The following is a 13,617-nucleotide window of genomic DNA, read 5'->3' as shown; positions in this document are numbered from 1 at the left end:
TGGAGTACATTTAGATTGATATGTGAGTGGTAGGAGACTCACATATTTAATCTAGGGAATGTTACTGCTCGCTCTGTTCGCTTTGTAAGTGAAATCCAGAGATGAAAAAGAATTTTATATGATTTTCCTGACAACGGTAATGTTAAACTGTGAACAATTTGGGATGTTTCTGTAAAATTTTGTGATATATGTGCATTCCTTTCTTTTCCTTCAGTTTTGGTCAGCTTGTTCTGAACAAAAGCTGTTAGCTAAACAAAAATATATATTATTACACTTGCTGATGTGCTATCTAAAGCAAAGCTATATTTTAGTTTGTCCTTCCACGGAGAGAAAATAAAGCAAGAGGAAACAGTTGAGTACATAAGACAGAAGCAAGCAAAGTAAAACCAGAAGTTGTATTGGTAGCCTTATACTCGGAGATCATTTAGATTGCACTGTCTAGTTGCATGTAACTTTTTTTGCATTCTAACTTGTTTGCTTGGTTATATAATTTTTTTCAGACCTGGGTTATGATGTGTAATGGGATTCCCCTTAGTAAATAAAGAAAATTTAAAAAAAAAAAAATTGCAGATGGGACAGACATAGGTCACACTGGCATCAGTGACTACTCCTATACCAAGCACCTCGCAGGAAACACTTTGTGAATTCCTCAGTCTTGCTTCATAGAATCACAGAATCATTTCAGTTGGAAGAGACCCTCAGGATCATGGAGTCCAACCATAACCTCACCCTAGCACTAAACCATGTTCCTAAGAATTTCGTCTAAACGCCTTTTAAACCCCTCCAGGAATGATGACTTCACCACGTCCCTGGGCAGCCTGTTCCAATGCCTGACAACCCTTTCTGTGAAGAATTTTTTCCTAATATCCAATCTAAACCTCCTCTGGCACAACTTGAGGCCATTTCCTCTCGTCTTATCACTTGTTACTTGGCAGAAGAGACCAACCTCCTCCATGTTACAACCTCCTTTCAGGTAGTTGTAGACAGTGGTAAGATTTCCCTTCAGTCTCCTCTTCTCCAGGCTGAACAGCCCCAGTTCCCTCAGCTGCTCATCAGAGTTGTGCTCCAGGCCCCTCACCAGCTTCGTCGCCAGCTTCGCATTGCTCTGGCTTAACATACAAGTGTCTTTTATACATCTCAGGTTTCACTGAATGACACAGGTTATAAAGCATATCAGAAGATACTGCCACAGTATCATGTGGGATTGAGCCACAGTAAACAAGTGTTAATTACATTAACGAAAAAAAGGTCATGTTGGTGGGGGAGCAAGGTACCGTGGAAAACAATTTTAACCTTGTTGGAATTGTAAGTCAGTAGTCTTTGGAGCAATTGCTGCCTTTTTTCAGCTTGTGCACTCAGACTGAGCTACTTGGGCATAGCTTGGGGCTGTTTTTTTCATGAAAGTACAAAGAAACCCTAATGTACTTCATCAATGGTCTGAAAATTCTCATTTCATATGGCTCACTCTCAGTGAAGAATAGTGCTGAACACTAGGAGGTCCGCAGTGGAAATAAGACTGAAAGTACATCATCTAAGAATACATCAAGACTAACAAATGGCTTTGCAAGAAAAAACAGTCACAATTTATTCTTACATAAGCAGTTCTTTATACGGATTTGTAAACTGCAGTTTGGGTTTGGAGGTTAAGAGTCTGCCTTTGGTACAGCAGGAGTGTTTGAAGTATAGTATATAGTGTAGCTGGGTCACCAAATTCAGTCACTGAAGTGTAAGATCACTATTTTGTAAATATCTTATTTTGAAAGTCCTCCTGAGTCAGCATGGAAAGCGCAAAATGATTTGAGATGCCGAGTTAACCACTTAGCTTGGGTTCAATATTGATTGGATTCTTGGATGCCCATTACCATTGCCTCTGTATATGATCTGTTAATAACTACATTATGAATCATTTGAGGTTTTTTTCTCAACTAAGTGGTTCTGAGCAATCATAAGCACTATTTAATTATATATCCTACATATATTTTATTATTGGGTTAAAAGTGTGATTAAAGTGTGTTTTTGGAAAATGGCAGGCATGACTCTCAGAATAATTTGAATTTGTAACTATTATAAAACCATTGTCTTTAATGAATTTCAGAAGCTGAAGAATTGAAATGAATTTGGAAGGGAAGGGGGAAGAAAAAAGAAGGAAAAAAAACCAAACCAAAACAAAAAAACCGACAACACCACTCAGGCATCACAATCTGACACCCAAAATTGATATAGAGGTAATTTGTATCTGAGAGATCTTTACCACATTGCATCTGAAACACTTCACTTCTCTGGAGGACTTGTGTTTATCACATGAAAATGAACTTTTGCTTCTATATAGCAAAGACATCATCTCTAATTATTACTTATCAGTTTCCAGGCAAGCAATTCATGTCATCCAATGCTCATTGGGAAAATCAGCATTTCAAAGATCTTGATCTTTTTTTCGTTCTTGTTTGGTTCAAGCAGAATTTTGTCACATGTCCTTGTGAAAGATTGCTGTTTATAATTGGTGCTGTAGAGTCCAGATCCAGTTACATGAGGATTAAATTGTGCTGTGTTGTATTTTTATAGCCACTTGTCCAGTGAACTCTGCAATACCTCCGTGATTCAGGAACCTCCCTGGGTAGCCCGTTCCAGTGACCAATATGACCACCCCCATGGGAAAAAAAAAAAAAAAAAAAAATCCTAATATCTTATTGCAATTTCTCATGTTCCAGACTGTGTCCGTTGTATCTGGTCTTTTCATCACTGGTACACGGGGTTATTGCTCCCCCAGTGCAGGACTTTGCATTTCTCATTGCTGAGAGCAGTGGCAGGTGTTGTGCTGCTGGTTAACCTTGTGAATTATTGCTGTTTTCTTAAAGGCTTTTTCCTTGGGCAAGTAGTTTTCCTGCATTGTAAAATCTCAAATTAGGAAAAGTTGGAACATGGATTACCTGGGGAACTATAATATATGATCATTTCATATCATGTATTAGTCGTTACTACCAGAGAAGAGCACTTATTCCAATTAGTGCCTAATCATGGTTTTCACTGTGAAAAAGAATATCTAGAATAGATTTTTGCTAGCTACCTTTTTGTTCTTTTTGTCATCTGACATTTACTCAATTACAAATGGAAATATTCCAAAGTGAGCTCATTTTTTTTTCCTTTTTTTTTTTGTGTGTGTGTAGTGTAATTCCTAGAATGTATCTTAAGACAGAAGGAAGGGCACAGAACAGACACTTGATGGTACCACCAATAAACGTTGAAAAGTACAATAATTTCTGAAATAATAATAGTTAAGAAATAGCTGGCTAAGTGTCCCTTTGACACTTGTCTGTTCCTTGAAAAGGTGACAAGTCCTAGAGGAAAGTCACTCAGTGACTATCGCTGTGTCCAGATGGTGAGCAGCTGTTTGCCATTCTTGGGATGAAGGGGGAGATAATTTTTGAAATAGCCAGTTTGGTCTCTTATCTTCTAAAAGCTTCCATATGATCTTTTCTGTCACTGTAGTTACTCCTTTTGTTTATAAACAGTGAAAAGACTTGCAGTGTTCTGAAAGGCTGGTGCAAGGGAGAAGATTTGCTTTATATTCTGCATATTTCTTTATATTCTACAAATTCCAGTAAATTATCATTTGGAATTTCAGGTGAATTTCCTACTCTATTAATTTATTGTTCTTACTTCTGTTTATTAGTGGAAAGAAGGATTATTATACTGTTCCTTCCTACTTCATCTAGCTGAAAACCAGCTTTCTGATAAGTCTCAGTCAGTTCCCTGCATTATACAGCTTCATAGATCAATGTCTTCAGTGATTTATATCATCTCATTGATTCTAGAAAGCTTTGCCATTTCCAGACCGCAGAGTCTGTTTTCATCTGTTGTTTTCCATGGGCTGTAGGGCCTATAGTGTTTGATCAAAGGGTTCATCATCAGTGTACTATTTGTTTGATTTATAGAACAAACTGAATACTTAGAAATAACGGTCAGGGCAGGATGTCATTTTAGATTTACAAAATACTGTTGGTTTCAGAAGAGCAATGACAGTTTAAACCAGCTTGAGGAGCTTACGCAACGTGGGACTTGATTCTACATTTCTCATTAATTTCCTTGGGAACAGGTCTACAGTGAGCAGCATAATCCTAGTTTCCTTTTAGTAAGATTTGAATATTTAATATTTTTATTGTCTCTTCGTTGACGCAGAGCATTAGAGATGTAGATGAGCCTTCACTGTAGAATTCTCATCAGGCTGCTGTGTTTTGCATCCTTTTGTGGTACAGGCATGTGTCTTAAACTATTATTGGTCTGGGGAGACCAAGAGCTGAGTTGTTGCTTTTTTTGTCTCCCCCCCCGCACCTGTCCAGCTTACTTCCAGAGCACTCTTTCCATCTGTTACCTCTTCACAGAAATGAAACTGCATTGTTCAGCAGGATAGCACTTACTCTGCCTTTGCTGGACTTCTGACCTGGAGAGTGTTTTGCTATTCAGCTTGAAAACCCAGCCTGTCTTTAATTGTGCCATATGTGAGGTATACAACAGGGACTGTTCAAATGATGGTCTTTATTTGAGGTAACACAAGAAGTATAGGAATCTAGGGGGAAAAAAGGAATAAGCGGTTCTGCGCCATTGTTTGCTGCCTTCAGCGTGCTCACTCCAGAGCTTTCTGTAGGATTTGCTGAACATCATGCAGGAGATAGATACACATCTCCTCTTGCAAATCTCTCTCTCTGCCCTGCCTGCTTCCCCCAGCAGGCAGCTGCCTTTTATATTAGCAGATTTTTCATTCTTAAGAGGATTCTGTTGTTCCCAAAGCCTTTGTCATCCTCCCTCTTAAGCACAAAGACTGTTTCAGGAGCACCTGTTTTCTTTGCTTTCTTGAGCATGGATTTTCCACTCTACCCTTTCTGTATGTCACCCAGATAGAACTGGTTGAAGTGACAGGACAGCACCCTGAGCAAACTGCGTGACTAATCATAATTTCTAAGGTTAGTCATGTTTTCCTCTTCTCTGCAGCTTTTCCAGGTACGTGACATATCAGGGACCTTTTTAGCCCATGCCTGAAACACTGAAACTCGTTTATTGTTACTCAGTAATAAACTAGTTTGAAAATATGTAAGCTGTGCTTAAACACTCAAGCAGGACTAACAGTAGTATCTTGAGATATTCTAGTGCACAGCATAGTAAACCAGGATGTATATTCTTGATTATTCCACTTGTGTGCATAGTTAATAAAATTTTGTAATTAGAAAATGAATGGGTTACTTTTTTAGATGACTGGGACTTACTCTGAGAGAAGTTGCATTATTCCCGTTTCTGTGATGAAATGTGATAAGCTCTGCTTTCTCCTACATGTCCTTCAAAATTGCCGCCCTCTAGTTTGAGCAGGAAAGGTGTCCCTGTGCTGATGTTTATATTTTCTTCCACTGCTAGTCACATCTGATTTGTGTCACACTCTTTCCTAAAAATGATTGTTTGTGTTTGAGTTACGTCGAAGAGATACCATTGTCAGTTTTTTCCCTGAGTTCATCGAAGTGTTTTATGTGAATGTACTCATGAGGGCAACTTGAAGGGAAAATGGTTTAATGGCTCTTTTACAGATGCTTGATCATTGCACCAGTGAGTAGCAAGCAAGAAAAAAAAATTAAAAAAAAAAAAAATCACCAACTATTGTATTTATGGTTCCTTTGTGATCAGGATAACACTTATGCTGGAAACCTGACAGAATGACTCTCCGACGTCTGCGTTTTGGGACTCAGAATGAGACGTGGGCCTCATGGTTTGTGTAAGAGTAGTCAGTGATTAAGCCCATAGCTTATAAAATTGATTCTTGATTAAAGTTTTAACAGGGTAATAGTCAATTTCTAAGCTAGTTAATTTTTTAAAAAGACATTGTTAGAAATGTGATTCATGGTGCTGATTTTTAATTCAGTTGTGTTTATGGGTTTTAATTAAGATAATGCCTTGCTGTTAACTCTCGAAGAGTTATCAGATATATGCACAGTTATTCAAGCTGGATCAGTTCTTCATGAAAATGCATATTTTTATGCCTAGTCAAAGCTCGTGTTCTGTAATGCATCTCATAGACTAACCCAAAGATCATGAAAGTATGTGCCTTCGTTTATAAGAATTATCAAAATGCACACAATGAAAACTAAATGCTCATTAAAGAACTTCTCTAGGTTTGTGTTGACACCCATTATTTGATGTTGATTTACCTCATGTTTTCCATTTGTCGCATTAGTTTTCACACTGCATCTGCTTCTATAGCTAGAGAATGTGATTTCCAAGGCAGAGACCGCCCTCTTGGTGTTGCACGTAGATGCTCATTCACTCCGTACATCTGTGTAGCTCTTTTTTCCCCTTATGCTTGCCTTGTGGCCTTGGGCAATACTTTACATTGCCTGCTTGTAGCCTCAGTGTTTTGCTTGCTCAATCTCATTCTCTCTCTCAACACAGAACTTGAACACATAATTAATGGAGTTAGTAGGATTCACTGTTCAGTCCTATGATTTTTATAGACCTCTTGTAAAACTCAGCAGCCGTAGTCCACTCAGCAGCAGCAGCACATAATAACCCAATCTGACTGACTTGCAGTAGACTGGGGCACTTCTGGAAATTTTGCTGTCAGTTTGATTCTCTCCAGTTATATTTTAGTGTGGATCTTAAATCAGTATTCAGGTGGTAGCTTGGTTCTCAGCCCATTATTTAATAATTCAAATGCTATCTCTAGATGAGGAACGGTGAAATACATTAGGCATGAACATATGTTAGCTTTTCCTCAACAAACTGCTTTATATGCATCAAAATGCTTCAATTGAAGGCTGGTGTTCTCAATTTTTATTGCACCTTTCAAAGAAAATGCAAGTTATTTTATTAAAAAGATGATGAGTTCTGCTTTTAAAAAATCTTATGTAGATGTAGCAGTGAAGTTGTGCATACACTTCTGCAGAATTGGCATAGCAGCGTGTTTCATAGACCCTCATGACTCCACTTATTTAGTACTGGAATAATGTAACTAGCAATTTGATCCATCTTTTTGTCATTCATATACAAGAGAGATCTGAAGATATTTGCATAGTTAACTTCATTTCCACCTGTGAGTAATGACTTTTTAAAAAAATCATTTCAGGAAAAGCTGTCAGAAGACAGTAGGAAACGTAAAGAAGGCATGGAAAAAATTCACACACCGGCAGATGAAGATTCAAGAAGTGAAAGCAGCAACACTGAACAAGAAAAGGAAAAAACCAAATTGCTATTAGAGCGTTTGAAAGCTCTGGAGGTAAGAAGTACAATGGTTTCACACATAAAAGACCACCCTGCCCCCTGCCTCGTTCAGTTATTGGCACTGAATCAACCTGTAGTATAAATCCGATTTTTCACAGTTCACCTGTACTGGTGATATGGTGTGTGTTTTTTGTTATTCATTTACCAAGGATGAACAAGAAGCTTCATTTTAGTACCACTGAAAAGATCTCTCTCCAATGTTGAGCATCAGATATCTTTAAAAAGAACTTCATACATTATTTTAATTCTGTTGAGACCATTTAAGAAGAAAAATTGGTTTTACTGATTTTGTTTCAATTATTAATATTGTAAGACTAATATAGGTGGTTTAATAACTGCCATAAAACCAGTGTTGCTTCATTGTAGTTTATTGCTCAACTTTTAATAGCTGGACTGCTTGCTTGGGAGAGCTCAGGTCCTTTTACTGCAAGATTGTGGAAAATCTATTTCCTTGTAGACCACATGGAGAACTGCACACTCTACATTTTTACTGCAATTCTGGAAAATTGAGGTGTGAAAAATAATGCACCTTGTGGTAATTCCAAAGTTTAGGTAAGACTATAGGTATAAACTTATTTTGTGCTCTTGGTAGAAGCATGGGTTTCAAAGCATATAAAAAAATAAGACTGTGCATATTTTAGTATCATTTTGAACTTACACAAAGGCATATTTTTTACTCATTAAGTGTTACCTCCATTCAAGTATCTACGGAATGTTATACGTATGGATAAATGAATGCTTTAGTGGCATTTTGCCTATGTAGGGTCTCTGTAAACAAAGGCTTCATCACTGGCTCAGTCCATTTTTGGTTAAGTGTGATAGCTCTTTTGCATCACAATTTTTATTTTGAGTTGTAGACTTTGTTAAAAGTAAAACATGAACAATTTTAATAATGTTTGGATCTAAATACAGAATCTGAAATCTGAAAGGTATAAGCAGTCTCTGCAATTTTTCTTTAAAATCTTAGGCTGTTTGGAAAATAAACATATTTTATATTAATTAACTAATTTTGCCCTGGGAAAGAAAAACATGATACTAAATTTTTGAGGCCCATAAAACTCTGAAAAATATACAGTTTACTGTAGTCTTGCTTTATCTGTTGATGGAGAATGACTGTACGTTCCTTGTTGTCTTTTATTTCCAAATATGCATGACTTGTGTTTGCTTCGCCTTGTTTTTAATCAGTCTGCATGACAGTTGCAGTTCTTTACATCCTCAGTTGATGGGAAGTTGTTCAATAATGTCACAGTCTTTATTAGTTGTGGCAAATTGCCCAGATACATAACGTAACATTATGGACAGACAGAATCTAGTTCTGGAAGGTCAGTGAACAGGTCTCCTCACTGATGTCAGTGTCATGCAGTGACTTGTTCAAAACCACATCTTGGTGAATGCCAGTACTTCAAGAATTAATCTACGTGAATAGTCTAGAGAGCAATCAGAGTAGCAATCAGAGTAGAAAGATGAATGGCAAAGCCAACATTAATTATGACCCGAGATAATTAAAACAAACCATTGTTAATTATGTGTTGTTTAATGTTACATTTTCTTGCACTTGATTTTTCTCTTGAAGAATATAAATTGTAATGTCAAAGACTCTATGGTTCATTAATTAAGAGACATACTTTCTTTTTAAGTTGTATGCCATTAGCAGTTCTAATCCTTTACTGTTTACAGAATAATTATTCTAAATATTTTATTAGTCTATATGGAAATAAACAAAAAAATTACTGTTTGTTAGTTCCAGGTGTCAGAATCTTTAATCTTACTTTACGTGATTAAATGGTACTGTATCATACACGATTAATAAAATCAAGGCTAATAAAGTACTTACTAAAGTTGGTCTATCTGTGCACTGTAGAATCTGAAGACCACTTATAAACAGAGCCTAGTATAAGTGATAGTCAAAATCTGAGACCTAATCCATTAATGCTTATTAATATAATTTCATGAATATCAGCACTTTTAAGAAGTCTTTTAATATCTCTTTGTATTAGTTTGTTACGCAAGTGTAGCTCATGACAACATGTAGCCTAGTCTGTTAGAGCATTGTAAAATTATTCCACCCTCCCTCCTACCTGTATTTGTTGCCCTATTGCTAGAGTGAGCTACACCTAGGAAAAAGTTTCAGCAAGTGGTGTAACATTTTTATTATATGAAACTTCAGATTCAGCAGGTTAAGTTGGTTTTCTTTCTCTCATTAATACATTCTCTTAACTGATCATATTAAAACAAAAAAAAGTTGGATAAATCTGAGCTAATTTACAAGTGAATAAAGTACCGTATGAGGAAAGCTATCCAGCAGCACGGGGAGAAATGGCTGGTTTAGCTGGTACATATACAATAAAATAGATTATTTCCTTTCTTTCAGTTTGAGTATCTGTATGGAAAAGAGTTCCTGTTCCATACTTGAAATTAATTGTTTCTGCCCTTCCTAGAGTACTGGCATAGTAGATGTGAGGTATGTGGTGGCTTTCTTCAGGAACGTCTGGCAATGTGAGGAAAACTGTAGTAATCTTGGACTTAGATATGGACCAGGAAATTATCAAATCTAAGTGTGAAAAGTGTGAAGGGAGGCATCATTTTCACAGAAAACTTTCTTTAATTGGCTTCTATATCAGTGGAGTTGTATTTAACATTTCTTTTTTTTTTTTTTTCCCTCTAATAATTGCATACTGTCAAACGTATTGCCAAATAAATTTCTGTAATACCTTTTAGGTTTTATTAACTTCTGTTTAATCTAGAAATTTTCCTCACTGAATAATACAAATCAGTATAATAAAGTGTCTTGGTATTCAGCTCAAGTGAAAGCTATCATACACTTTGATAAGAAATATATATACGTATTCTCCCATTGCTCCTTTTACCTGTAATCTTTTTACATCCTTTATCATTTACAGCAAATTCTATTTCCACTCTACTGACTGATAAATACCATACATTTCTAATCAAGTGAAACAAATGACAAATAACAAATGGTTCATACCATCTTGTATCCCATTTCATGTAGTTGAAATTAATTGTGATTTCCTGGATATCAAAACTCCATTGTGCCTTTAGCATTTTTAGTTGGCTGCTCTTGAAATGCCACTTAATTTACTTCAGCAGTTATGATCAAATGCCTTCTAACTCTTACAAAGCAAAAAAAAAATCTCTGATAACTTCTATGTATATTTGGACTGCTGCAAAAAATGAAATATTAATGAAGTATAGTGAATCAACTCCGTGGTGGAATTTCTTTTTTTAAATCTGCTTTCATCACCAGAAGAATTGCCTTTTTTTTAAAATGGTAGTGGAAAATGTACAAAAAATATAATTTGTTCTGGACATGCATCAACCCCCATACACCAGTTTCAGGTATATGTAGGTTTATATGCAATTGCAGTAAAACAATAATGTTGTATTTCCAAAGTCATATGCATATAAGTTGGAAATTTTTCACAAAACCTTAATTTGCCCTCCTGGGTATGTTAGATATTGTGCAGGCTCTCATTGTATACTATTTCTTGTTTCCAGCAGGAGTTTACATAGTCACAGTGCACAGAGAAAAGCTTTGAGAATATTCTGTATTTGAAAACCAGTGTTTGCGAAGGCCTTGAGACTGTCCCAGAGCTTCAGTATTCAAGATGGAGCTGTGGGCCCTCTGCCCCAATTTAGCCTTAAATGACTGAAATACAGGCTGCCCGAGCACCTGCGTAATTGCAAGTGAATTAAACTCATATACTGAGTTAGTGTCAGTTTTAGTCTAAACATGTCTGTAAAAGCCATAGTTACTTTGATTTTTAAAATTTAATCAGTGATAAATACTGTGTCAGTTTTGAAGGCTTATTAAAGTCTGTCATTGGCACAGGCATTTATGCAGTGAGGATAATTCAGCATGAATTAACTACGTCTAATGGTATGAAACGTTGCAGCTCTTCCCAACTTCCTTCTTTGCCACTGCAGTAGTGCAACTTTCTTAGAAAGTGTTTGCTTTTGGTTGATTATGAAGAAAATATGCTGGTGGGATTGCTCTGAACTAAATGACCCAGGAGTACTTAATGGAGGTTGTGTTGCACAGTGCTCAGCTTTGCCAGTAAAAAAGGACTTCTGTAAGATACACAAATTTTGTTAGCGAGGTTAAATTCTTTCACACGTTGCATGTCCTCTCAGTTCCTCAAAAAGAAAGGGGAATGTGAGTAGATGTTGGATGAAGACTCAAGAAGACTGGATCCATTTCCCATCTCAGCTGTAGATTTCCTGCATCCTGTACAGTCTGTTTCATCTAGTTGTGCCTTGGTGCCACAGGATTGGCTTCATGTCTGTATTTCTGAAGAGCCCACAGCCCTTCCTCCCAGAAGCCACTACAAGTCTTTCACGTAAGCAGAGTGCAGCTGTGCTCCTGCCTGTGAGGCTCATGAGTTGATCTGTGTGGCAGGAGCAGGCACGTACACAGCATCCTGTGGTGCAGTAGGCTTGTCTGAGGACAAGGTGTCCATGTGTTAACGGGCTGAGCAGTGCCTGTGTTTAGGAGACAACCATTAGATGAGCAGCGTGCCACCACCTTGGGAGTTCATGAGCTTCGTTATGTGGGAGCAGCATCCACTCTTCAGAAGAGACGATTTACCTACCTTGACATTGAAATACTGGAGAGAGTGCAGAGGAGGCGACAGAGCTGGTGAGGGGCCTGGAGCACAAGTCTGATGAGGAGCAGCTGAGGGAACTGGGGCTGTTTAGCCTGGAGAAAAGGAGGCTGAGGAGAGACCTTATCGCTGTCTACAACTGCCTGAAAGGAGGTTGTAGCATGGAGGGGGTTGGTCTCGTCTCCCAAGTAGCAAGTGATAGGACAAGAGGAAATGGCCTCAAGTTGTGCCAGGGGAGGTTTAGATTGGATATTAGGAAAAAAAGCATTGTCAGGCATTGGAACAGGCTGCCCAGGGACGTGGTGGAGTCACCATGCCTGGAGGTGTTTAAAAGGCGTTTAGACGAGGTTCTTAGGGACATAGTGCTAGAGTTAGGTTATGGTTGGACTCGATGAACCTGAGGGTCTCTTCCAGCTGAAATGATTCTATGATTCTTAGCTTATGATGGCACACAACTAACACCTTGCTAAAAATGCAGCATTTACATCCAAATTAAAATAAATATTGTCAACAAGGAAGTGGTTCCCCTGGTTTGCTGAGTGTCTCCCTTCCCTCCCAGAAGTTCTGCAATGGGCACGGGTTCCATTGGCCCCCAAAATTAATGACTGTAGGCTGCTCACAACCTTGTGTTTTTCACCAGATAGCAAGAAGTCACAGAAGTCAAGGGGTAGCATTAAATTGTAGCCTTGAAGTTATCGAATGAAAAGCCTAATTCATGTGTGAAAATCTCATTGCTTGTGGGTGAGTGAGAGTCAATGAAAGTTTCAGTAAACTAAGCTGCAGTAGAAGCAGTATCTGCTAGGAAAGAGTGACAAAACCACTCTGATTTTAATTATAGAATTTTGCCCTCTTACCCCTTGCAGTTCATCATAGAAAGATGTGTTTTGTTTTAATAAATTGAGCTTTGGGAGAAAACTCGCTCAGGATAATAAGCTAAATGTTCAAATATATTAGAGGGGTAATTTCCCTTGTATCATCACCATTAAACAAATGAGGAAGTATGTCAAGTATTTCCGATATTATGTTTTTACTACCCTGCAGAGGAAGAAGGACATTATATCAATGAACTATAAAAAAGATAAAAAAGAAATAGGAGAAGGATACATATTTCCTTTTAGTGGATTGAGAAGATAACTTTATTTTGAGTGGGCGTGTTGATGGTTTTTGTTTTACATTATTTTCCTCCCTTTTTTTTTCTCTCTTTTTCCATGTTCTACAATGTAAAATGGTAAGAAAATTAATAATTATATTATTTCCCATGGAAAGAAACATACAGCATGCAGGGGCAGAGAGCCTGAGTTTCTGAAAATAACTGTGAGAAAAACTTCTTCTTTATTGAAAGTCAGCTGCTTCACTTTAGTTTATAGGAAATTTGAATCACTTTACTTAGATGCATAGAAAAATCGTGAAACTTTTAAATATTTTGTAGCAACTAGTCTTGTTCTAGCCGATGCATTTAATCTGATTCAGCCAGAAGCCTCTTCTTAGCCCAATGCCTTGGCCATCCACCTAACTACCTTCATTATGCTGATCAGTCACCAACGGCCAACCTACTTAATCCTAATTATTGGATTATTTTACTTTTAAATCTTTTCAGTGGGAGACTTTCATAATTAGTTTTCTGAACTGTGCCTAAGAACTGTGTTTTTTTAATAGCCATGGATCAGACAATGAGGCTGGGAAAGTCTTATTTGCAAACTTACCCAGTGGCTGATAGTGAATCAGCATTGACTTGCAT

The 13,617-nt window shown here is 37.4% G+C and overlaps 1 protein-coding gene across 1 annotated transcript in view; it reads left to right on the top strand.

The window, feature by feature from the left end:
- Nucleotides 1–13,617, top strand: part of NCKAP5 (NCK associated protein 5) — a 215,943-nt gene that overhangs the window by 84,753 nt on the left and 117,573 nt on the right. The window contains exon 4 of the mRNA XM_065637690.1: nucleotides 7,103–7,252. Within this exon, the coding sequence (XP_065493762.1) occupies nucleotides 7,103–7,252 (150 nt within the window). The remainder of the gene's footprint in view (nucleotides 1–7,102; nucleotides 7,253–13,617) is intronic.

The sequence above is a fragment of the Caloenas nicobarica genome, chromosome 6 (genome assembly GCF_036013445.1).
Source record: "Caloenas nicobarica isolate bCalNic1 chromosome 6, bCalNic1.hap1, whole genome shotgun sequence".
NCBI lineage: Eukaryota > Metazoa > Chordata > Aves > Columbiformes > Columbidae > Caloenas > Caloenas nicobarica.
The sequence above is the reverse complement of the archived record's forward strand: the minus strand, read 5'-3'. Positions and strand labels throughout refer to the sequence as shown.